At 52.6% G+C, this 25,560-nt stretch overlaps 1 protein-coding gene across 4 annotated transcripts in view; it reads left to right on the plus strand.

Annotated features, from left to right (window-relative positions):
• The first annotated feature begins 666 nt into the window (after positions 1-666).
• Positions 667-25,560, plus strand: part of COL26A1 (collagen type XXVI alpha 1 chain) — a 139,856-nt gene continuing 114,962 nt past the window's right edge. For 2 of the 4 annotated variants that reach the window (XR_014145228.1, XR_014145229.1), the window contains exon 1: positions 667-1,165. Coding sequence is in view for 2 of the 4 variants with exons in the window: in XM_081819432.1 (XP_081675558.1) it covers positions 1,008-1,165 (158 nt within the window). In the remaining 2 variants the exon portion in view is untranslated. The remainder of the gene's footprint in view (positions 1,166-25,560) is intronic. The other 2 variants (XM_081819432.1, XM_081819433.1) reach the window with 2 other exon arrangements.

Here is a 25,560-nt window from a genome sequence, read left to right on the forward strand (position 1 = left end):
GACATTTTACAGACTAGGAGTTCCCCACTGTGAACAGGGCCAGAGGTAGTCTCAGGGCCTCTGCCAGCCCCTAGGATGCTCTGGCGGGAGAATTAGAAAGACTCCCAACCTGGGGAGTGGGGCATAAGCTGGATTTCAGGGCCCAACCCTCATGAGGTACAGTGCTGTGGGTATCCTGCAGCCCAGAAAAGACCAACCTGGGCCAGGCTGGTGGGCTCAGCTTGTCCATCTGTAAAAGGTGGGAGGTAGGATGGTATTAGATCTCCCCGCCACACCCCCCAGCTACCTTCCAGATCCGATGCCTCACGAATTGGTGATTCCAGAAACAACTTCTCACCCCAAATCCTGCGCTTTCCCCGTTCTGTGCTACAGCTCACCTTGGAGAAATAGCTGTCGAGGTAGAGGGTGGAGGTGAACGGGAAGAGGATTCTAGGGCAGGCTGGGTGTGCAATAGTTTGATCCAAAGGGCCCTGGACCAGGACCGCGTTATTTTTCGGCTTAATTCTTGTGAGCCTCGGTTTCCACCTCTGAAAAATGGGAACGGCGCCGCCTAATACAGAGGGCAACTTGGCCCAGGGGAAACTGCCAGGCATGGAGTGGGTGCCCCACGACCGTTCGCGGGCCCGAACAGGGCTTGGTTGGGAAGGTTCTAGAGAGTGTGTGCGCGAGGACGCAGGAGCAAGGTCTGGCTTTCCCGGCACGCGCGGCTCCCGGACCCCCAGCTCTGCAGCCACTGGCGCCTCCTCGGCCGCGGACCGCCGAGGGTTAATGAAAAAGCCCCACGCCCCCTTTGACGGCGCAGAGCCCACCTCGCCGAATTTGAAAAGGCGGCCCTGGTGAGGCGTGGGCGCCCCCCAGAAACTTCCAACTCCTGGCCGGGCTCCGCTCGCTCGCCGGCTGCCTCTCTGTGCTCCCGGCGGGGGCCGCGGGTTCGGTCCGGCCGCGGGTGCGCTCCCGCCTGTCCTCCCCCCGCCCGGGCTGCGGGTCCCCGCGGGCGGCCGCGCAAGATGAAGCTGGCTCTCCTCCTGCCCTGGGCGTGCTGCTGCCTCTGCGGGTCGGCGCTGGCCACCGGCTTCCTGTACCCCTTCCCGGCCGCAGCCCTGCAGCAGCACGGCTACCCCGAGCCGGGCGCCGGCTCCCCGGGCAGCGGCTACGGGAGCCGCCGGTGAGTAGCGCGGGGCTGCGGGGCCTGGGGGTGCTGAGCGCTGGGGGTCCGGAGCGGTGGGGGCTGGGGGCTGCAGACAAGGGGCTGAGGGGCGGGGGGCTGCGGACGCGGCGTGGTCGGGGCCTCGGGGCCTCGGACAGCCGGGGCTGGGGGCGCGGGGCCGAGGGTCCGGAGGTGCGGGGCCCGGACTGCGGTGGTCTCTGGCTTTGCTCTCCCAACCTTCCTCCTTGGGCTCCCGGCTCCGAGTGAGAGGGGCTGAAACCTGCGGCGGGGGCGCGCGGCGGGGGCGCGCGTGGCCCGCTGGGGCTGGGTGGCTCAGTCCCGGGGTGTTTACCCGCTCACGTGGCTCCGCCGCGCTCCCCTGCGCGGCCGCGGCTTTGTGTTGGGGAGCAGGTTCCCGGGTTGCCAAGGCCGAGCGTCCGGGGTCTCCCGCCTCTCCTGCCGGCTGCCCAGGGACACCGGAGGGGCGATTCCGTCCCGTCTTGGGGGCTGAGGCCGCGGAGGAGCCTCGGCTGCGCGTCCCCGGCCACCTGGGGACGTGGAACCCGGCTCGGATCCGAGGGGTCCGCGGTGGGGCGGGAGAAGGAGCGAGGTCACCGAGCCCAAGGTGCCCGGACGCACCGGTGGCCTCCTCCCCTGCCGGCAGGTGGCGCCCTGGCCACCCCCCCGGGACGGTGTCCTCGCGGCGCGGTTGAATTCCCCCAGAAAACGCGTAAGCACGCGAGGAAAAGTTGCCAAACGCCTCGTTTGCGCAGCTCACTCGAATTTAGCTTTTCCTCATGTAATAATTACAACTCCCGCGGCTGGCATAGCTCTCTAGAGCACACAACGGGCCTTCCTTCGTACCTTCCACGCCTTTTGATCCTAAAACCACTCCAAGGGTACCTATTACAGCATAATCCTTCCTTCAAGTGAGGAAGTTGAGCCCCACAGGGAGGTCCCCAAGTTTGTGGCAACTCAAGACTGACCTTCTGTCCCATTTCTCCAAATCCTGAGCTTTCTGCCGCACCGCTCTCCTTATTATTATGGAGGAAGGCAAGAGACAGGTCCCAGTTCTTTCTTCTCCGTGATACTTATTTACCAAACCCGGGAGAGCTACCAGGATGAATCCTGGCAATGTCTTAGAGCCCCGGGACACAGGGATGTTTTGTGCTGGGCGGGCTGTATGCTCCATGGCTGGGTAAGGCGAGACTCCGAAAAGCCAAAAAGTGCTTCTGGAAAACTTTGCATACAATTTTATTTCCCTCATTTTGTTTGGAAATACTTACCCATGGCTTCGATTCGTATTATTCTCCAAACACCCACAGTAGTGTGGCCTCTGCACGCTTCCATATGAGACGAGTCTGAAAAAATAAACTTTTCAAGTTGTAGGAGGATATGTATAACATGATCTCATTTGTGAAAAAACAAAAACAAAAACATTCTGATTGATGGGCATGTAAATGCGCAGAAATAAAGCTTGTAGGCAAACGTTTCTTGCAGTGACCTGTATGGAGAGAACCGAGGCTGGAGGGGCAGGGGGAGGTGAGGTGGGTGGACTTCCATTTTCTCCCTCCGTGGACTTGGGTCTTGTTAGCCTCTTTTACCAGGAGCATATATTCATGTATTATTTTTGTAATTAAAAAGTGTGGGAAGGGGCGCCTGGGTGGCTCAGTTGGTTAAGCGACTGCCTTTGGCTCGGGTCGTGATCCTGGAGTCCCGGGATCGAGTCCCGCGTCGGGCTCCCTGCTCGGTGGGGAGTCTGCCTCTCTCTCTGACCCTCCCCGCTCTCATGCTCTCTATCTCATTCTCTCTCTCAAATAAATGAATAAAATCTTTAAAAAAAAAAAAAAGTGTGGGAAGGAAAGTCCAAAAAGGCTTCTGCAGTGTGGAACATGCATGCCGGGAAGAGCCAGAGGTGAGGTTCCTGAAGGAAGCGAGTGAATGGGGATGGGCATTCTGGCGTTTGGTAGGCTGGAACTTGGGGGCCACCACAGAAACTTGGAAGGGATTGTTGTAGCATAAATAAAAAGGGGTCCAAACAATTGTGGTAATCTTCCAGAACTCTTTCTACCAGGATGGAAGCCGGGAGAAGGTATAATTAGGTTTAGGGAGGATCTGGATGAATCTGTGGAAAATGGATTCCCAAATAGGATACTGGGAGGTGTTCAGGAGGCTTGGGGCAGGTTCCAGACACTTGAGATTGATGCTCCAGAGCGTAACTGCCATGCACGGCCCAGCATGGCCATTGAAGCCTGGTGTCACACACTCCTGTGTCTCACCGACACAGCAGTCACAGGTGGCCTGTGTCCTTGAAATTCAAAAGCCCCAGAAGCAGAAGGCTTGGAGACAGCGTTTGGCACTGTGCCCTTCACAGCCTTGGCCTCGGCTTTGGCTCCGTATGTGTGTTTACAGTGGCTTGGTCTCAGCCAATGGGCCAAGTGACAGAGCTGTTTCTTGACAAATAGTCCTCCTTTATTTCATGGTATTGGTCCTGTCGGCATCTGAGTTTTGGATGTGGTGTGTGTTCACCTTCGTGTGTCTGCGTGTGCACATGTGTACAAGCCTATGCCCGCCCTTCTGGGTCTGACCTGGGCTGGGGCCACCTTGCCTAACCCACAGTGCTCTGCTTTGGTCCCCTCTGTCAGAAGCCCAGGGTGCACCTCTCTGTTTAAGCTATTTTGGTAAAAAAAAAAAAAAAAAAGGAGGACCCCACTTCCTCAGAGGGTTGTTCCCAGAAGAACCTAGCGGCCCTGCGTACGGGCCACTAATGATTTTTGCCAGCCATAGAGCTGTTCAGGTGCCAAATAAAAGCTGAAGGGAAATGCAGCATTAATGCACCTGCTGGGTTGCACTAGGAACAGAGCCCCCGATCCCCTGCTGCAGTTTCTCCATTCTACCCTAGTAAGCATAATGCATTTGTGAAACTCTTTAGAGTATACACATTTCCCTCATTTCCCTTTCTTCTAGACTCCTTCCCTCCCACCCTTCTCTGCCACAGATGTTTATGGGGGGGGGGGTCTTGTCTGTTGTCTCCTCCTCACCTCTATCTCCAACCCTAAAGGGGCCAGAGCAGGGTGATCAGGGCACAAGGAGTGAGACCAGACAAGGGTTTCTATGCCTTATCCGTGTTAAGGATAGGTCTCCCAGCGGGAGGAAGGAGAAATTTTGTTTTATTTATTTATTTATTTAAAAGATTTTATTTATTTATTTGACAGAGAGAGAACACAAGTAGGCAGAGGAGCAGGCAGAGGGAGAGGGAGAAGCAGGCTTCCCGTGGAGCAGGGAGCCCGATGCGGGACTCGGTCCCAGAACCCTGGGATCATGACCTGAGCTGAAGGCAGCTGCTTAACCGACTGAGCCACCCAGGCGCCCAGGAAGGAGGAATTTTAATCCAGATAAATAATAAATTTTTATATTTCATATTAATTTTTGGAGTGGAGGTGTTCTTCTGACTAGGAGAAAACAGAAGAGATGTGGGACCTGCCCAGATTGCAGCAGAGGAAGGAATGAATACGTCCGGAGAGTGGGTTCATGGGGCAGGGGACCAAGGACAAAGCTGTTTTTTGCTTCTCCTCTGAAGACGAGAGCTCATTCCAGAAACCGCTTACCCTTGTGTAGGGTCCGAGGCACGAGAATAAATGGAACCCACACACCGTAGGGCTAAATGTCTATATGTTATGACTCAGGCTAACAGATGGTTCAGTAAGTGGGTTCTGTCCACCAGCCTTGATGAGTGTACCTTCTCAGGGACCTGGAAAGCCGGGTCAATGAGGAATTCATAGATGCCTCAGAATTCTGTTCTGGAAAATGGTGGTGGGGGAGGGCTGGCTCTGGCCCACCCTCTACCCGGGATTCCTCCCACACGGTGAGGGGCTTTGTGCACAGGCTTATGAACCCCTCAAGCTGCACGTCCAAGTTCACTCCACACCCGTTGGCCTAGAAGTGGGCAGACTAGCTCCGGGGTCTGCCTGGAAGGATGGTCCTACCTTTAGTGATGCTGATACTAATGAATGAGGAATAGTTCCTCCTTGAACCCTCACCAGCTGGTGGCCTGTTCCATCCTTGTGGCTTCACCTGCATGAACCTGTCATCCTTACCATGCCTCTCGAGGCTGCCCACTCACGCCCCACCCCGCCCCACTCTGCCATTATTCTGGGCACCGGGATGTCTAGGTGTGTGGTTCACCAATGCCCCACATTACTCTAGGCCTCCCCTTCCCCTCCCCGTCCCCTTAGCCACTATCCTTGGCCTTGTGCCTTGCCAGGCTCTCACTTCCCTGCATGAACCTCCTCGCACCTCAATATGTCGCTATCATAAATTTCATAAATTCTGGACACCGGCTCTGCCATCCCACCCCTCACTCGCCTGGCTGACCCCTCCTTTGCTCACTCCGTCTTCTCTTAGCCGATCTACTTGTCCCATCTTTGTGGCCTTCCGAACTTCAACTTCCTGTCCCCTTGACCTTCTCTCCCAGCTGCCTAGAAAGGCCCCCCACGGGACCCTCCAGCCTCCCGTGGAGGGTCAGGGGGGCTGTGGATCTGCTGTAGCAAAGCCATTGCTCATCAGCAGTGGTGATAGGGTCTGGTTTCCTGCCTCTCTGCCCAGGTACCTGGAGATAGGGCGCTGTACCAGCCAGCCCTGTGACGGTGACGCTGTGGAGCCTGGTCCAGGACCAACGTAGCCACTGTCTGGTGGGGCCCGTTTTAGTTCTGTAAGGATCTGCCTTTCTCCTCTGCACAGCTGCCCGATGGACCTTTCTCAGCAGCAACAGAGAGCACGCTCCTCTGGTTGAAGCTCTTTGGTGACCCACCATCTCCTGCATCGGCGTAGCTGACAAGTTTCAGTTCTTAGGTCAGCTCTTAGTGACTGGTAGGAGCCGCCCAGGCCAGTGGGTTAAGAAGGATTCTGAGGTGGAGTCTGGGCTCCGGGAGGAGTACCAAGACAATTGAGGGATGTCACTGTGACTGAGGGACAGGAAAGTGGAGGCAAGTGTGATGTATTTACAGCCTTGGCGTTTATGATAAAATCTACTCTCTCCAGCGTCACATGTAAAGGCTGTCTTTTTTTTTTTGAAGATTTTATTTATTTATTTGAGCAACAGAGAGTGAGCAAGCAGCAGTGGGGGTGGGGGGAGGTTGGGGAAGGGCAGAGGGAGAAGCAGGCTCCCCGCTGAGCCGGGAGCCTGACGCGGGGCTCGATCTCAGGACCCCGGGATCATGACCTGAGCCGAAGGCAGACACTTAACCGACTGAGCCACCCAGGTGCCCCTAAAGGCCGCCTTTTTAAAGCCCATTATTTGTCCTTTACACCATCTATACCGTATTAGTTATTTCTGTTTCTTTGCGTCTGCTGTTTGATTTGTTTGGAATGTCCTCCCATGAGCACCTAGAACACTCTGCTTACCTCTATCTCCAGGTTTCTCAACCTTGGTACCCTTGACGCTGTGGACTGGGTAATCCTTTGTCCTGCAGCCATCCTGTGCATTGCAGGGTGTCCAGCAACATCCCTGGTCTCTCCCCACTAAATACCAGGAGCACACCCTTGCCTCGAACCGAAACAACCAAAAGTGTCTCCAGACACTCCTAGATGTCCCCTAGGGGACCAAATCACACCCACTTGGAACCACCATTCTCTATGAACTTGAACATTTGATTTGGGGGACATTTAAAAATACAGCAATTAAATTTTTTTTTCTATGGAAGTTGTCAAGCAAAATAAACCCCCATGTACCCTCACTGGGCTTTGTTGCACTTTGCCACACCTATCCTACTCCCCTCTACCCCCTAACACACACACAGTCTGTTTGTGTGGGTGGAGATTTTACCATTTCTTTTTTTTAAGTAGGCTCCGTGCCCAACGTGGGGCTCGAAATCACACCCTGAGATCCTGAGGTCCTGAGGTTGGGGTCCCCGTGATGGCATTGCTGTCCTTATAAGAAGGGGAAGAGAGACCAGAGCACTCTCCCTCTCCCTCTCTCTCCCTCTTTCTCTCTCTCTCTGCCACATGAGGACACAGTGAGCAGGTGGCCACCTGTAAGCCAGGAAGAGGGCTCTCACTGGGAACTGAATCTGCTGGCACTTTGACCTTGGACTCTTCAGTTTCTGTATCTGTGAGAAATATCTTTTTAAGCCACCAATCTATGGTATTTTGTTGTGGGGCCTGGGCTAATATGGGAGGACATGACATTTTTTTTTTTTCCTGGAAAGGTGGCTGCTTAACATTCACCAAAACACCACTGTCTACTGGTTTCCTCTTCTCTTCTTTTTGCAATTTATTTGTCGAACAAACTAGGCCTGGTTGAGTTTTCCTCGCTCAAGTTGTTGTTGATTATATCCTCATGGTGCCTGTTAACATGTTCCTCTGTCCTCGGTATTTCCAGAACATTGGAAATTAGAGGTTTGAGTGGATTTGGGTTCCTTCTCCTCCTTCCCCTTATTATTATTTTGGCAAAATTACCTCACTGGACATGTAATATCCTTCCATCAACAGTCATATCAGGAGTCACACAACGCCTGGTAGTTTCTCTTTCTCTTGTGACATCAGTAGGTTTTGATAATCATTGTCTTCATTGCTATTTCATTAAGGGCTGCAAGCTTGTCCTATTCTAATCCTGACATTTTTTTTAAAGATTTTATTTATTTATTTGAGAGAGAAAGAGAGAGCAGGGAGGAGCAGAGGGGGAGGGAGACTGCATGGAGAACAGAGTTTTTTGAGATTCTTTCATCACGGCCCATTATAAGAAATACCTTTTCTGTGGCGACTGAGTACGCCCATGCATGCGTGCACGCACGTGTACATCTGAAACAAGTTTCACAAAATAATGCTTACTGTTACCATATGTGATACTCGCTTTTTTATTGTATTCTATGGAGTTCATAAAAAAAAGTGCTTGCCAAGACTCAGAAAATTGATTCCACAGCCCCTCTGGGTTAAGACCTGCCTGGGAGACCCTGTGCCCTGGGGGAATGTGGGAGGCTCCTTGCCCCCTGCACCCCCCTCCCGCCCCTTGCATGCCTGGCTCTCCCACCTCTGCTCTAACTCTGAAGTCTCTTGTTGTTTCAGCCTAGCTGAGTGCTTGGTGTGCCCCCTTCTTACCCCAAAGTCCTCCCCCAGACCTTACTCCACTCTCTTTCTTTTTTAAAAAAATTTTTTTTAAGATTTTATTATTTATTTGAGAGAGACAGAGGGATAGAGCACAAGCAGGGGGAGCAGCAGAGAGAGAGGGAGAAGCAGCCTCCCCGCCGAGCAGGGAGCCCGATGCGGGGCTCGATCCCAGGACCCTGGGATCATGACCTGAGCCGAAGGCAGACGCTTAACCGACTGAGCCACCCAGGCGCCCCTCTACTCTCTTTCTTATGGGGCAGCCACAAAGCCCTTTCCTTCAGGAAGCTTTCCAGGACTGACCTCCCTACTCTGTGGGCAGCAATCTGTGTCCCTTGGATCTGTAATTGTTTGTGGTTTTCATATTGAGAACTCACTTCCCACTTTCCTTCCCTGCAGATGGAATTATTTCTCCTACCTGTTTACTCCCTAGCATGGCCCCAACAGGCCCACCTGGGATACGGGTGCACAAGCTGACCCTGCCTGCCACCCACTCCTGCCCCTTGGGGATGTGAACTTATCTTGCCAGGCATTTAACCACCTGGACACTGAGCCCAGTAGGTGGGCTGGAGCTGGGGACTCAGATGTGAGGGCCGGGGCCGCTGCCTGGAGACCTGCACCCAGGAGGACCTCTGCACGCTCTGGGGAGTGAATGATCACATCTGGGAGGCCTTGTCTCCCTGATCGCAGGTTCTCAGGTGCCTTACCTTCAGGGAGTTACTATTGAGCACCTATTTTATGTATACTTGGTGCTGGCAGCCGCGAGGTGATTGGTGATCGGTGGGGCCTCAGAGACTTGTTGCAGAAGGCAGACCCCTGAGTGAGGGTGGGATTTGCTGCCATGTAGATGTGTGCTAAGTGGTATGAGCAATTGTCTAGGGGAATTTGGGTGTCTCGTCCCTCAGTTTTCTCCTCTGTAAAATGGGGATGATTACAGCATTTACTTCAGAAGGTTCTTCCAAGGCTTAAATGGGTTAATACAGTGCTTAGAAAAACGTGTTAGCAAACACTCTATTTGGCCTGGTGACTGTGCAGTGTGCCCATGTACCTTGCAAAGGTTGTGAGGATGGGGTGTTTCACAAACACACTAGGCCGTGGGATCATTTCCTGGGGAGCATTTTGTCTGGCTGGTGTCCTGGACGCCATACTGTGGGAAACGCTGGTTACATGTTTCGAGGACCTCCCAGGGGGTCACTTTTGAAGTGGGTTTTGTAGGATGAGCGGGAGTTTTCTTGGCAGTGACAGGGGAGGGCGTTTCGGGTGGACGAAACAGCCGTGTCAGGGCTGGGAGGCATGAGCATGGTTATATATGGTTAAGTTGGGTGAGTTCAAGAAGGGCTGGACCCACTGGGCAGGCCGGGCCTTTGGAGCCTGAGTGCAAAGCTGCTTTCTGCCACCCTGAGGAGCCTGGGCTTTATGTCTAGACATGGTCACAGTGGGTCTTGTGCTAACCTTGCTGGTGGGAGGAGAGCCGACTAACAGACAGTGTCTGTCTCCCGGGCCACTTGGTGGACTGCTGATAAGCAGCGGCAGGTTGACCATGCCAGGGGCTTCCAGCCCTGCCGAGTGCTTGGGGGATGCTGGGAGCCGGCCGCTTTGCTCCTTGGAACACTGCAAAGACTACAGTGTTTTCTCAGCTTTGAAAAGGCGGCAAAGCACAGTGTTCAGGCACCTTACGTTTTTATAAAATACTTGTATTTTTCCTCCACAGGGTTTTCATGGCATGCAGCCGTGGGCTGGCCCACGTTGGGATTTAGTGGCTGCTTGTTGAGTGAATGAATGAACAGAGGCCTTGACCTCTCTCCTTTGGGAAACTGAAGCTGTGACCTCTGCCCTCGTGCGGTTCTGTCATTGTGAGGGGCCTGGGAGGGTGGTTCTTGTCTGCCCTTTGTCCCCACCAGGTCAGCTCTGAAAGCCGTGTTTAGAGGAGCGATGGAGGTGACCTGCTTGAGGGGGTCCTGCTTCTTCCTTTGAAGTAGAAATGGGTGCAAAAGGGGGACTTTTCCTGAAAACCACACGGAATGGCCTCGATGTAAATATCTGGTGTGACTTTTTCCTGTAGCCCCAGGCTTTTCTGTATCTCCTCTCCCTTCATCTCTCTCTCTCTCTCTCTCTCCTCCCCCCCACCCCCAGCTTGTCTGTTATTTTAAAATCCATTCCCAGAGAAACAATTCCTATGGCAATAAGAACACTACTCCAGGCTTCTCTTGGCTTGAACTGGTCCCACACTTCATTGCCGCTTCGAGAGTGTATGAGCTGGACCCCGACCAACTCTGCCTGGGGCAGGGAATGGAGTAACAATAACTAACTGTTAGAGGATTTTCGGGAATCCTGCAGCCGATCCTAAGGAAGTAGACACATGGCACACTGTTCTCCTCCCTGAGGAGTCAAGGGTCCCCGGCCTTTCCTGCCCGGGCTTCCTTTCCTCGCCTCCCAGAAACCAGGGTGTACAAGACCGTACGAGACCACCTTGAAAGGAGCTGGACCCCGTCCAGGTTAATTCTGTAACACTCGGGGTGGGGGGGGGTGGCGAGGCAGGACTCCCACCTCCTGAGCCTCTCCCCGGCCTCACCCACAGCTGCCTCCAGAGTGCTCTGTGTAGGGGTCAGAGCTGACCACTGACTGCTGACCTCTGCCGGCTCCCCGGGGCCCGCAGTGACCTTGTCCTGCTGGGTGTTAATGGTGGTTGTGAGAAGCAGTTTGGGACGTGCTTGTGGACCAAGCTCAAGCGCTTCCCTAATAAAGAAAGAGAGCGTGAACCCCGGCTCTGGGAGGGGCCCTGACTGAGTCACCTGACCTCTCCTCATCTGTAAAATGGGGATGATGGTCCTCTTTACTTCTGGGGCTTACCTGAGCTGATAGTAACAAAGTGCTTAGAGCGATAGCTAGGAAGCACTCTTGGTGACTCATTTCAGTGATAAAGGCTTTCCTGGACTGAGCAGGGCACCCCTGGGCCTTGCAAAGCTTGGGAAATGTGGTTTCAAGGACATCGAGGCCACCGACTCTGTTTCTGGGGAGCGTTTGGTTTGGATGGTGTTCCAGATGACACGCTCTGGGAAACGCTGGCCTAGTGGGTCAGAGTTCATGTCTCAGCAGTTTATAGCGCCCTTCGCCCATCGGGAGCCGGTCTTCGGCAATCTCAGCAGGGGCATTACTAGCCTCCCCATGCAGTGGCCCACCCTGGTGCTGCTGGCGACCAGGGAAATGCCGGAGTGAGAGTCCTGTCGTTTCCTGAATCCCAGAGGACCCTGCTGGGGTTTTCAAGGCTTTGAGTGAGGCATGGGGGCCGGTCCACACTCGCGGCCAAAACTCTCGGCCACTAGGGGCGTGAGCACACGGGGCGGCCCCCAGAATGTGATGGGGGAACAGGTGGGAGGGGCTGGGGGGGACACCCTGAGATGCCCGTGGTGAGGTCAGAGGGCCCCGGAGCGCTGATGAGCTTCCTGTCCCAGAGAGCGAGACCCCGTGTGGCCCCTGGATCAGGGGACGGGGTTTCTTTGGGCCTGTCACGCCCAGCTAGGGGACCCGTTGCCAAGCCGGCACTTCTTCTCCGTGACTTGGTGCCTCCCGAGTAACATGAACCTAATAGGATTGGATGAGATCAAATGAGGAAGTGTGTTTGTTAGAGATGCAGACTAGGTATTACTCAGCGCGTTCCTGCCCACCGGACACCTTCCACCTCTCTGAGCAAGACTTGGGGGCACACCCATGCTTGTGGGAGGATGGATGTTTGCTCCGTGTGTTTGTGTGTGTGTGTGTGTGTGTGTGTTGCTTGCACCCGAGGCTGCAACTGGCAACGCAAACCTTTTACGTCTCTGCTTGCAAGTATCTGGTCCCCCTACGCCCTTCCCTCGTTATGGAAGGGCAGGGAGTGTGCGGCCTTTGCTGAGAAGCCCCCCAGTTCCTGCCACTCGGGAAGCCCAGCAGAGGGTCTTTCCTGCTCCGAGCCACTGCAGAAGGCTTAAGCTTCTGTCTGTCCTGGGGAGCAGGCTCTGGAGCCCGGCCCGCGCGGGCTGTCCGCTGACCCTGCGGGGGTCTCACTGCAGAAACCTTTGCTCAGAAAGTGGCAGTTTCCTTCTGATTTGGCTCCGGCTGTCTGTGCCCCGGCCGGTTGCCTCTGGCATCTGACATTTTTGTCATTCCTGCTGCCCTGCAAGGGCTTATTTGGGGGAATCAGCACTTTCCTCTTCCTGTGCCTCTGTGAGTGACTTGGCCACACGGCTGCCTCTCTGGATTGGAGAGCTCTCAGCCTGCCCGGGCACCCATTTTCTGCAGGGATGGAATCCGGTCTGCAAACGGTTTGCCAGGCTCTTTCTCTCGTGTGTCACATGGCTGATGATGACAGTTAGCTCGGACCCTGACTCTCCGCATGCAAGGGCTCTGAACATTATATGCACCTTCCTGGAGAGGCGGCTGTGCTTACCGGAGAGACCCCCTTAATCTGCTCCTTGCTTCTCCGGGTCCTCTGCTCACCCAGCTCCCTGTAACCTCAGGCTGCTTCCTGCTTTTGGCATGTCTGCTTCTCTTGGCCTAGCCAGCTAACTCCTGCTCAAAGCTCGGAGCTCAGCCTAAACATCACACCTTCCGGGAACCTTTGAGGTCCCCCAAAATAAGGCCAGGCCTTTTAGTTAAATGCCGTTGGAGTTTGCTCTTACACCCAGGAGCTCATGGTAACTCTAAGTCCATCCTCTAATCAATCACTTGGTAATTACCGAAGAGTTGTCTACGTTGAGACTGTTGAGTTTTCTGAGGGCAGGTGTTCTGTCGGTCTTGTTTGGTGTCGTATCTCTAGGTTCTTGGTGAGTCCCTGGGTTACAGAGAGTATCCAGCAAAGGACTAACTGCTTTGCAAGCTGTATTTGTTCTCTACTGCTGTAACAAATGACCGCAAACTCTATGTCATAAAGCAATACAGATTTATTACTGCATGGTTCTTGAGGTCAGAAGTCCGAAATGGGTCTCACTGGGCTGAAAGGGATTCGCAGGACTGGTCCTTCCGGACTCTCCAGGGAAGAATCCATTTCCTTGTTTTTTTCAGCTTCTGGGAGTTACCTGTTCCTTGATGGATGATTTCTTCCTCCATCTTCAAAGGGCACCCTCCAACCTCTCTTCCTAACATCTCCTCTCTTTCTGACTCTGATCCTCCTGCACTCCATCTCATAAGGACCCTTGTGATTCGGTTGGACCCACCTGGATCATCCAGGATCATCTCCCCACCTCAAGACCCTAAGTTTAATCACACCTACAAAGTCCCTTTAACCATGGAAAATAACAGATTCATAGGTTCCAGGGATTGGGATGAGGACATCTTTGCGGGGGGGCCTTATTTAGCCCACTACACAAACATAAATGAAAAAAGAAAGGCACATCAGACATTTGGGTTCTTGGAGAGTTGGGTTAACCTTGGATTTCAAACAGTGTTCATACTGAAAGTGGGTTGGAGCCTCAAAAGCCTGTTAAGACTCAGCCTTGCATGAAAGAGCCATGATAAGGGCATGGCCTTCCCACCCAAGTTTTTATGTAGGCTGTGAGGTAGGGATTTAACTTTAGTTTTTCCCCCCAAACCTCTCCTCATGCTTCTAGTGAATAATCCACCTTTTTTTTTTCGTGATTTGAAATACCACTTTTATCATATACTCAATTTCCCTGTATACACAGCCCTTTTTCTGAACTCTTAATCTGATCTGGTGCCCAAACCACACTACTTTAATGACTATATCCTTATTGTATGTCTTGTTAGCTGATAGAGCAGTTCCTCCTTCACTGTTCATCTTTATCAAAATAGTCTTAGCTGTTCTTGTACATTTTTTCTTGGCGGTGAATTTTATAACCATCTTTTCTAGTTCTGTAAAACATGCTGTTGGGATTTTGATCTAGGCTGTGTTGACCTAATGGATTCATAGAATTCGATGTTTATAATATTTTGTGTTTTGGGGCGCCTGGGTGGCTCAGTCGTTAAGCGTCTGCCTTCGGCTCAGGTCATGATCCCAGGGTCCTGGGATCGAGTCCTGCATTGGGCTCTCTGCTCAGCGGGAAGCCTGCTTCACCCTCTTCCATTCCCCCCTGCTTGTGTTCCCTCTCTTGCTGTCAAAAAAAAAAAAAATCTCTATAATATTGTGTGTTTTTTCAGGAACGAGGTATACCGCTCCATTTATCTAGATCTTGTTATATTTATTCTTGGACGTTTTATAGTTTTTATGGCTATCGTGAATGAGTCTTTTTTGTTCCCTGACTTTTGTAAATGTTTATGTCTGGCAAATAGGAAAGCTGTTGATTTGGGGCATGTTGGTTTTATATCCAGTTACCTTCATGCGTTAAAAAAAATATATATTTTAATGGTCTTTCAGGTGGTTCTCTGAGGTTTTGAAGGTAGAGAGTCCTAGAGTCTCCAGTGTGTGGGTGTCCTTCCACACAAATGTTCCCAGGTAGATGATGTTCCCCCAAAAGCTTAGGTGGCCCAAAGCATTCTTAAGGGAGAGAGAGCAGCATTTCAGACTCTCATAGAGTCACGCACACTAGTCCAGATGTTAGCTGTCCAGTTGCCTCGTATGGCCTGGGGCTAGCTCTGTAGGCTGATTCTGGCCCTTCTGCGCCTGTTGATGTGCTTGTGGAGAAATCACAGGGACAGCTAACACTGAGTCAGTCACACCTGTGTCCCAGAGAATACAGAGGGTCGAAATTGCAAGTGCCTGGGATCTTGAGACACAATGCAGCATGGAGGGGCCCGTGGGGTTGGTCGTACTGCATTCTGGATTGTGTGTCTGCCATGTCCTGTCTTGGTTTTGCTTTATTCCTGTATCACGTACTTGTTCTGCAGCTGGGCTCAGGGTCAAGAACCCCATCCTGGATGGCTTTGTTTGCCGGGGCAAGTAACCCGGGCCTGAGCATAGAATGTGAGCTGAAACAATCCCTTATTGATTCAACAGCAACGGGACCAGTTGGGACACCACTGTGTTTACTTCTCAGGCTCAGCAGTCCAACTCCTTCAGGAGCTCAGGAGCCTAGGGCTGCATTCTAACCGGGGACGAACTGAGGAGTGAACAGGGAGCCCGGGGGACCCTGACGGGGTATGCGGGTCCGGGCAGTTGCAGGAACAAGAGGTTTGGCAGGAAAACTCAGTTTTCAGCCTGGCCATTGGCAGGGAGGCAGTAATACTGGAAATTGTCTGCCTGCTGGCCTGGGGCAGCTGCATGTAGGGACAGCTGTCTCCGCTTTGGACATTGGATCTGCCCTGAGATTAATAACAGAGCCTGGCCACGGCCGTGGGGAGCAGAGAGGGGCTTGGGTTACAGCGCACCAGGAAATTCACCTGCCCTGCTGACAGTGGGTGGGTAGCTTGCAGGATGGATGGGCTCTGGGGGCTGGGGGGTGTCTGGGCAAGACAGCTTACCCCTGGCCAAGCCAAATCCACCCCCACGAGATGCAAGCTGACTCTCCCAAGAGCTGCTTTCTTTCCGCTGGACCCGAAACCAGCAGGAGCTGATCTCCAAGAATTATGTGAAGAGCTGGGAATGGAAACCAAATGTTGGTGTCAGGTAGAGAAAGCTGATGGAAGCCCTCGGCCCAGCAGGCCTGGGAGCGGTGGGGGCCCGGACTCCGGTGGCCCGTCCAGACGTGTAGGTAAAAGGGGCCTGACGCATTTTCTTTCAGACAAAAGTTTATTTTCTCCTGGTTATATTTACTGTGGCTCATTTGGAAAATACGGAGAAAGTGGAAAGGAAGAAATCATTTATAATTCCATTTTTTTTAAGTTTTAAATTTTTTATTCCTTTTCTTGTGGCGAAACCCACATAACCTAACATTTACCATCTTAACCACTTTTAAGCGTATAATTCCATGGCATTAAACACATTCACATGGTTGTGCAACCATCCCCACCATCCATCTGCAAAACAGAAACTCTAGACCCATTAGACACTAACTCCCCAACCCCCTCTCAGCCCCAGGCAACTACCATACTACTTTCTGTCGGTATGAATTTGACTCCTCTCGGGACCCCATACACTATTTGCCCTTTTGTGACTGGCTGGTTTCATTTAGCATGATGGTCTCCATGTTGTGCCAAGTGTCAGCTGAAGAACAGTCCATGGTATGTATGGACCTCATTTTGTTTATCCTTCCATCTGTTGATGGGTGTTTAGGTTTCTTCAACCTTCCGGCTATTGTCAGTAATGTTGCTGAGAACATGGATGTACAAATATCTTGTTGAGTCCCTGCTTTCAGTTCTTTTGGGTAGATACCCAGCAGCGGAATGGCTGGGTCGCACGGTAATTCTATTTTAATTTTTTGAGGAACTGCCATACTGTTCTCCACAGCGGCTGCTCTGTTTTACATTTCCACCAATAGCGAGAAAGGGTTCCGATTTCTCCACATCCTTGCCAACACTTGTTATTTTCTGATCTTTTTTTTTTTTTTTAAAGATTTCATTTATTTATTTGAGAGAGAGAGTGAGAGAGAGAAAGAGCACAAGAGGGGGGAGCGGGAGAGGGGGAAGCAGACCCCCTGCTGAGCAGGGAGCCCGATGCGGGACTCGATCCCGGGACTCCAGGATCGTGACCTGAGCCGAAGGCAGTCGCTTAACCAACTGAGCCACCCAGGCGCCCCGATCTTTTTTTTTTTTTTTTTAAGATTTTATTTATTTTTGCGAGAAAGAGAGAGGTAGAGTGAGAGAGCACACACAAGCATGGGGGGAGGGGCAGAGGGAGAAGGAGAAGCAGACTCCCCGGTGAGCAGGGAACCCGATGCCGGACTCAATCCCAGGACCCTGGGTCATGACCTGAGCTGAAGGTAGGTGCTTAACTGACTGAGCCACCCAGGTGCCCTGATCTTTTTTTTTTTTAAGACGCACACACATACACGCACACACACACAAACACACACGGTGTGGACATGCGAGGTGGTGGAGCGGCAGAGGGACAGAGAGAGAGAGAGAGAGAATCTCAAGCAGGCTCCATGCCTAGCACAGAGCCAGACGCGGGCTCAACCCCACGACCCTGAGATCATGACCTGAGCTGAAATCAAGAGTCGGCCACAGAATCAACTGAGCCACCTAGGTGTCCCCTGATTTTTTTTTTTTTTGATAGTAGCCATCCCAATGGGTGTAAAGTAGCATCCTAATCTCATTGTGGTTTGGATTTGCATTTCTCCAGTGATTAGTGATGTTGAGCACCTTCTCATGTGTTTCTTGGCCATTTGTGTTCATCACTGGAGAAATATCTATTCAAGTTATTTTGCCCATTTAAAAATCAGGTTGTTTTTTTGTTGCTTTTGCTGTTGACATATGTGTTCTTTATGTATTCTGGATATTAACCCCTCATCAGATATATGATCTGCGAAATTTTTTTTCCCATTGCATGGGTTGCCTTTCACTCTGTTGATTATGTACTTTGGTGCACAAAGGTTTTACATTTTGATGCAGTCCAGTTTAGCACGATTTTTCTTTTGTTACTTGTGCTTTTGCAAGGAATCATTGCTGAATCCAGTATCTTGGAACTTCTGCCCTATGTTTTCTCCTATGTTTTGCCCGAAGAGTTTTACTCTTTTAGACTTACATTTTGCTCTTTGACACTTTATGTATATCACAATTTTGGGTAGCTCGATACTCAGAACTTGCATTATGACTAGTGATAGCTGAGCCTTATAGTGTTCAATGATGATTTTTCCTCTCCCTGCCCACATTGTTGACCCTTCTTGTTTTTGTTCACTTAGCTTTGGGGTTATTTGGGGTTTGGGCTTATTTTGGGGGTTAGTTTTTGGGATTTGGAGGTTCTTTTTCTTTTTCTAAAGATTTTTCATTTATTCATTTGAGAGAGAGAGAGAGCACAAGCGAGAGCATGAGCAGGGGGGAGGGTCAGCGGGAGAGGGAGAAGCAGACTCCCCACCGAGCAGGGAGTCCGACCTGGGGCTCGATCCTAGGACCCCAGGATCATGACCTGAGCCAAAGGCAGATGCTTAACTGACTGAGCCACCCAGGTGCCTTTTGCTGTGGGGTTATTAACTCATCTCTAAACCCTTCCCTAGTCGAGTGCTCGCTTCGGCAGCACATATACTAAACTCTTCCCTAGTTGAGCAGATTTCCTCCTGATAATCCGTTAGATATTCTGCTACTCTCATCTCTTTGGAGTAGTTACTGCCCAGACTTCTGATCTGCTGAGATCTGGCCAGGTAGAAGTTGAAACCTATAATCTTGGGATCGCTCTTCATCAACATCCTGGTGATTTCCTTTGCCCCAACCTTCTCCCCTGTGTTGGACCCCCTCTTTCCTGCATTTCATATCCACTATTTTTGGTTTACTCCCTCATTGTAATGGAATACATCCTTTAGTAGCTTTCTGAGAAAAGGTGGAGGGTGCATTAGGCTTGGTGTCAGGAATTCTGCCCCAGGGCCAAGGCTAAGACACTTGTGTGCGTCTCCTGCCTACCTCTGCCATGGGGCTTTACACTAGAATCTCCCACCTGACTTCCCACCCTCCTCAGGCTGGACTGCCAGGGATCACCAAGCTTGGCAATGTGAGTTTATTCCTATGAACTCATTCTTTCTATTAGGTTCTGGCTTCTTAGAAATTCCTTTCCTGGGGCGCCTGGGTGGCTCAGTCGTTAAGCGTCTGCCTTCGGCTCAGGTCATGATCCCAGGGTCCTGGGATCGAGTCCCACATCGGGCTTCCCGCTCTGCGGGAAGCCTGCTTCTCCCTCTCCCACTCCTCCTGCTTGTGTTCCTGCTCTCGCTATGTCTCTCTCTGTTAAATAAATAAAATCTTTAAAAAAAAAAAGAAAAGAAATTCCTTTCCTTTCCCTCCAACTTAACCATGACTTCAATAATATGTACTTTTGACTTGATATTTTAACCAGCATCATTCGTTGTGCTGAACCAGGAAGGGTTTTGTGAGCAAGACAAGGAGGTGGGGAAGGGGTGGGTGGGGCAGGGGGAGAGGGATTACCTGGGGAAGATGAAAACCAGAGCCTTTCTCCAAAGACCCCGGGATAGAAGAGACTGCTGTTTTGTGTAGGGAATTCAGTCTCAAATGCTCTAGGTGGGTCTCCTAAGTGCTAGGAACTGTGGGGTTAACTGAGGCAAGTGCCACATGGTCCAGGGGCTCATGTGGGTCAGACACCCACTGGGAGCAAAGACCCAAAGTGCCTGGGGCAACAAACCTCAGCCTGGTCACAGGTGCAAACAACTGGGGACAAAAACAAGGGAACGCACCAGCGAGTGCCTGACCCACTCAGGAAACTGAGGCACCCGCCTCGTCCTCCTCCAGAGCAGGTCTGTAATTTCTCAGAGGGGTCCCAGAGTGAGGTCCTTGTCTTTGCTTTGTTCCTGCCAGACCAGCTTTCCAGAAGCCACTTTTCTTTTCCTTTTTTTTTTTTTTTTTCCAGAAGCCACTTTAAAGAAGCCACAGAGGCCACCAGCTTTAAGGGGCTTGCTTCTCCCTTTGAAGTGGGAGTGGGTGGAGAAGGGAGAGTTTTCGAGAAAATTCCTTGAGACAGCCTCAACGTAAATATCTGGTGTGGTCTCAGGGATTGGGAACCCCTTCTCTGAAGTTGGGAAGAGGAGGGTCCATTGCAGGGGCTGTGTGGCCGGCTGGGCTTTGTGGGGAGGACTTCTCACAGACCCCCAGAGCTCTGGGCCCCTCTGTTCCCCGTGTGGTTTCAGGGCTCCTTCAGGAGAGTGTCTCCCCTCCTCAGGTCTCCTCTGTGGCCTGTGCCCTTTGCCCGCGCCCTGCCTCTCTGGCCTGACCCGCTAACGAAACCCTTCTGTGCAGAGGTCAGTGGTGCCTGGCTATGGTCACAGAAGCCTCACAGGGGTTGGGACGGTGGAAGGAAAGGGGGCTGGGGGAGGGCCTAAGCCACAGAGCTGGAGCAGATGGCTAAGAAAAACACAGGCTTGTTTGCCTCTCTGGGGGTTCCAGCACAGGATGGGAGTTCTCTGGTCTGAGGAATTTGCTCACACACAAGGGCATGTGGGAATGTGTGTGTGTGGGGGGGTGGGGGTGGGGGGAGTCACCCCATTTGTGCCGCAAGTGCTGGGGCCTGGTGGGGATTCTGGTTGTTGTTTACCTTCCTGAGGGACTGACTTCGTCTGGGCTGTGGATTCATCCTGGGCAGGGGCTGTGACCTTCCCCCTCAAAGCCCACAGCCCCTCCCGCCCCGGCCGTGGGTATTTTGGGTATGTATCAGTACAGGTCCTGTTGAGTGATAGTTGGACTCAGGAGGTTTCAAGAGGAAGAGAGACTCTTCATCTTCCTGGAAAGTCTGCACATAGGTCTTCCCCCCGACTCTCCGGGAAGGAGAGAGCGATCTCTGCATTTGGATCCAATTTTAGAGGCCTTTCAAACTCTGCAGGCTTCAGTTGGGAACCAAACATTACCTTTGGTAGTGTTAGGCTATGTCTCATTGCAGGGACAGGTTTTGTTACTCTGCTGTCTCCCCCCCCCCCCCCCGCCACTGTTATCCTCCTGGGAAAACAGGCTGGGAGATGAGGAGGGATGGGTCCAGGGTCACACAGCTGGGGAGTGGCTGAGCCGGGGCTGGAATTGAGTTTTCTGGCTTCCTATCCTGTGCCATCTGCATCGTGCAGCGTAGGGTCTGTGTTTAGATGGACACAGTGGCAGGGTGTTCTAGAACATACTGTATGAATAGAAAATGGGAGGTATAGATATTTATTACTTACAGTTCCCAAGAATAGAAGGCAGGCCAAGCTGCACAGGGTCACATGAGGAAGGACCGGGGTTCCTCGGGGGTGGTGGTGGGGAACAAGAAGCCTTGTGGCTTTTGCTGGAAGGAACAGGTGAGGGAAGGTAAGCAGGCTCAGGCTGGCTAGTTTGAGCAACTCCAGTGGGCTCTGGGGCGGAGGGACTGTCACTTGTTGTGTGTGGTACCCGGCCCTGGGGTGAATAGGGCAGGTGGATAGTGGCCCTAAATGTGAGAGTCCCCAGAAGGAGGCCGGTGGGTGTGGCCTCTGGATCGACTGGTTTGTATTTGAACGCCATGCCCCGGGAGCGGGACCTTCGCCAGGTGACTCAGGCACATCCTTGGGTGGTCCAGAGCGAGGCGTGTCTGGCATGGGCCTACAGGGCAAATGTTGGAGCATCGAGTTTCTAGACACTAGAAACACAGCGGATACACAGGGGCCTGTGTGAGCCCATATGTGAATGTGGCCAGCTCAGGAGCAAGCGCTGATAAGGCAGTTGGGGTCTTCAGGAGCCACTGTTTTTAGCAGACGGGGACCCATGTGGGCCGTACACAGGCAGGGGTGTGTGTTACTGCTGTCCACCATCTACTCAGTAATTAATGAACTCATGATTTATTTCATATCTGTTTTCTCTGTTAGGCTACAAGCTTCCTGAGCATAGAGACCAGGATAGACACCTTCGATACCTCATTAAAATGGCAAACACTGAATCAATGCTTATTATGTGTCAGGTGGTATTCTAAGTGTGTTGGGTACATTAATTCATTTATTCCGCACAATGTCCCCATGGGTTAGGTACCATTATTATTTTAAGATTCATTTATTTAATTGAGAGAGAGCGAGCATGTGAGTGGGGGAAGGGGCAGAGGGAGACACTATCCAAGCAGACTCCCCGCTGAGCGCAGAGCCCAAGGCAGGGCTCGATCTCATGACCCTGAGATCAGGACCTGAGCCGAAACCAAGAGTCGGATGCTTAACCAACTGTGCCACCTGGGTGCCTCTAGGTGCTCTTATTTTTTTTTTTTAAGATTTTATTTATTTATTTGAGAGAGAGAATGAGACAGAGAGAGAGAGCACGAGATGGGGGAGGGTGAGGGAGAAGCAGACTCCCTGCTGAGCAGGGAGCCCGATGCGGGACTCGATCCCGGGACTCCAGGATCATGACCTGAGCTGAAGGCAGTCGCCCAACCAACTGAGCCACGCAGGCGCCCTAGGTGCTCTTATTTTATAGGTAGGGAAACTGAGGGGAGATTTAACAGCTTCCCCGGCCCCTCTAGGGTCGTGCAGCTAGTGAGGGCAGAGCCAGGATTTGAACCCAGGCTGTCCTAGCTCATGCCCTTAACCACTGAGCTGTCTGACCAACCACTGACCAACCCAATCCCAGGTGCTTGAGGGTGGAGGATGAGCAATGAAGGGAACACAGATAAGGGGACATGAGTGGCCTGGCGGGGAGAGGGCCACGTGCGTATGTGTCTGCTGCGTTGTGGGTGTGCATTCTAGGGGCACGGCAGAGCAGTGTGGGAGCACGGAGGCTGGGGGCGGGGTGAGCCTGAGAGCAGGAGGATGGAAGTGGCTGGGACGGAGGTCCTTCTAGGCAGAGAAGGGAGAAGCTGCTGGGAGTTGGGACTCTGGAGGTGGGTGCAGAGGCGGGAGGGTTCTCCAGGTCGATGGAAACAATAGGAGCAGAGGTGCCCTGAGGGGGGTGGGTCTGGCATTCCTGAGCCACATACACCCACCTCCTGCATCCCATCCACAGGACGTCTGCACTGTTCCTTTGACCCGTGTCCCCAAACCGGATGTATGGGGATGTCTGGGAACCCCGAAAGCGTGCCGAAGGCTTGTGACCCAGTTCCCACTTGTCGGAACTGGGCCTCCCTCCCCGGGCCCAGTGTGGCCACCTCCTGGCTGTGTGGCCTGGGGCCAGCCATGTGTGGGAGGCAGAATGATGGCCCCCGAAGATGTCCACGTCCTGATCTTCCCAGAGCCTGTGAATAAGCGACCTGACCTGGTAAAAGGCACTTTGCAGATGTTGAGATTGGAGAAGGTCCTGGGTTATCAGGGTGCGCACAACCCAATCCCAAGGATCCCATTAAGAGAGAGGTGAGGGGGTCCAAGGGAACGGGGGATTCAGCAACAGAAGCACAGGGTCAGAGTGACGTGCAGATGGGACCGAGGAACGCAGAGCCTCCAGAGGGAACCAGCCCATGATACCTTGACTCCAGCCCAGCGAGACTGAGTTCGGACTTTGGACCTCCAGAACTATCAGATAATAAATACGTGCCGTATTATACCACTAAGTTGGAGGTAATTTGTTATAACAGCAACAGCAAGGCCATATACCACGTCCCTGCTCTGAACCCCAATCTTTTCATCTGCAGAATGGTCACGACCCCCCTGTCCTGTCCTGACTCCCAAGTTTCTGAGGATCAGAAAGCAGGAGACCTTCTGGTCCTCTGAGCTGCTGCTGGCACTTTCTGTCACCGCACAGCAGGTTTCCATCCAGCAACAGATAAATGGATGAAGAAAATGTGGTCTCTACGAATACACTGGAATATTACTCAGCCTTAAAAAAGAAGGCAGTCCCGCCATTTGGGACAACAGGGAGGAAGCTGGAGGACAGTATGCTAAGTGAAACAAGCCAGACACAGAAGAACACGTGCTGCATGATCCCATGTAGCTGAGTGATCTAAAATAATCAAACTTAAAACCGTAAAATCAGGGGTGTCTGGGTGGCTCAGTCGGTTGAGCGTCTGCCTTCGGCTCAAGTCATGATCCCAAGCAGGGTCCTCGGATCGAGTCCCGCATTGGACTCCTTGCTCAGCGGGGGTCTGCTTCTCCTTCTCCCTCTGCCCCTCCGCCTTCTCATGCTCCTTCTCTCTCTCTCGCGCGCGCTCTCTCTCAAATAAATAAATAAAATCTTAAAAAAAAAAACCGTAAAATCAAAGAGTCGAATTTGTAGAAGCCGAGAGTGAGAGGGTGTGTGCCAGGGGCTGGGGGAGGGAGGAAACGGGGAGGCACTTGTCAAGAGTACAGAGTCTCATTTACGCGAAAGGAACATCTGAGAAACCTGTGCATCGTGATGCTGGTGGTTAATAGTATACGCTGTGCTTAAACATTTGCTAAGAGGGTAGCTCTGACCTTAAGGATTCTTATCACAAAATAACAATAATAGTAAATAAGAAGGAGGGGCTGGGTATGTTTATGGGGCAGACCGTGATGCTGGTTTGTGGAATGTATAATTATGTCCGAATTCATCAAGTTGTATCCATTAATTACATACAGCTTTTCATAAGTCAAGTGTATTTCAGTAAAGGTTTAGAGAGAGAGGCGGAAAAAAAAAGCAGCGGGTTTCCAGGCCTCACCATCACATGTGTCCAAACGTCCCGCTGTGAGGTCTCTCCTGGAGGGGAGAAAACCTTATCCCCAGGAATTCTAACCAAAAAGCTCAGTGATCCCACCACAGGACTGATTAAAAGAACCCTTTCTGAAAGCAGCAAAACTGCAAGTCATTAGTTTGCAGTTTTTTCGTGTGTGACCGTTGGGTGGCCTGGTTCAGAGCATTCTGCAGCCCACGATGGATTTAATTTTGTGTGTTGATCCCACGGCGAAAGCCACAGACAAATAGAAGCGCGTTCGCTGGGCCCTGCTGTGGGCTCCTGGGACCAGGTGAGGTGTGGAGGCCCGCCCCTCTTGGTGGCCCTGTGGGGGACCCCCCCGCCCCCGTCTGCAGGGGTTCCTGGGAGGGAAGCCCTTTAATCATCGGGGCTGGAGGTGAAATGGGCTCTCCTGTCTGGTGATTTTGTGTCTTTCCTGTGGTCGCACGGCGGTGCCCCTTCACCTTGGGAGGAACAGCCAGATGAGAGGGGAAAGGTGGGGGCGTTTGCCTTCCATCACAGTCTCCGTTCTGGGGCCGTGCCCATCGGGGCTGCTGGGGGGAACCTTCTGGAACTCAGCTCTGTTCACATCGTGCCCTTGCGTAAAAACTGCTCTACTGTCTCCCCTGGCCTCAGGCTGAGGCTGGAACCCCCGGGGCCGCTCCAGCCCCACAGAGCTGCCCCGCTGGTGGTTCCAGAGCTTTTGGAACGTTCGTTCCTCAGCCCTGCCTGGAGCCACACTGATGCTGGATGCTGGGGGTGCGCGGAATCGGCATGGTCTGGTCTTTTCCATCCCTGCCCTGCACCAGCCCTGGGAGTCTGGAGGAAACCAGATTTCGTGTGTCCTGGGAGGGACCTGTGAGGCCTGGACAGACGGTGCCCAGGAGCGAGAGGGGAGGCGGTGGCCAGGTGGGCGCTGAGGGGACGGCAGGAAGCCTTACTGTGGGTGAGGGAGTCGAGAGGTGCTTTCCAGAGAAGAGCCTCGGGAAAGAAGCCTTTTTGGTATGTGGAGTGCTGAGCTTGCCTTGGGGCCTGGGGACTGAGCAGTGCGGGGACATCCTGGGTAGGGAGGGAGATGAGGGCCCCCTGGTACGTGTCGGATTCCTGGTCGCTGTCCCCTAGCTGCTGAGGGTGCCTGGCTGGGGACAGAGGCAGGCAGAGGGAGAAGCAGACCCCCCACTGAGCAGGGAGCCCGACGCAGGACTCGATCCCAGGACTCCAGGATCATGACCTGAGCCGAAGACAGACG

Source organism: Leptonychotes weddellii, chromosome 5, assembly GCF_054177405.1.
Source record: "Leptonychotes weddellii isolate Sample4059 chromosome 5, ASM5417740v2, whole genome shotgun sequence".
In the NCBI taxonomy this organism is placed as follows: domain Eukaryota; kingdom Metazoa; phylum Chordata; class Mammalia; order Carnivora; family Phocidae; genus Leptonychotes; species Leptonychotes weddellii.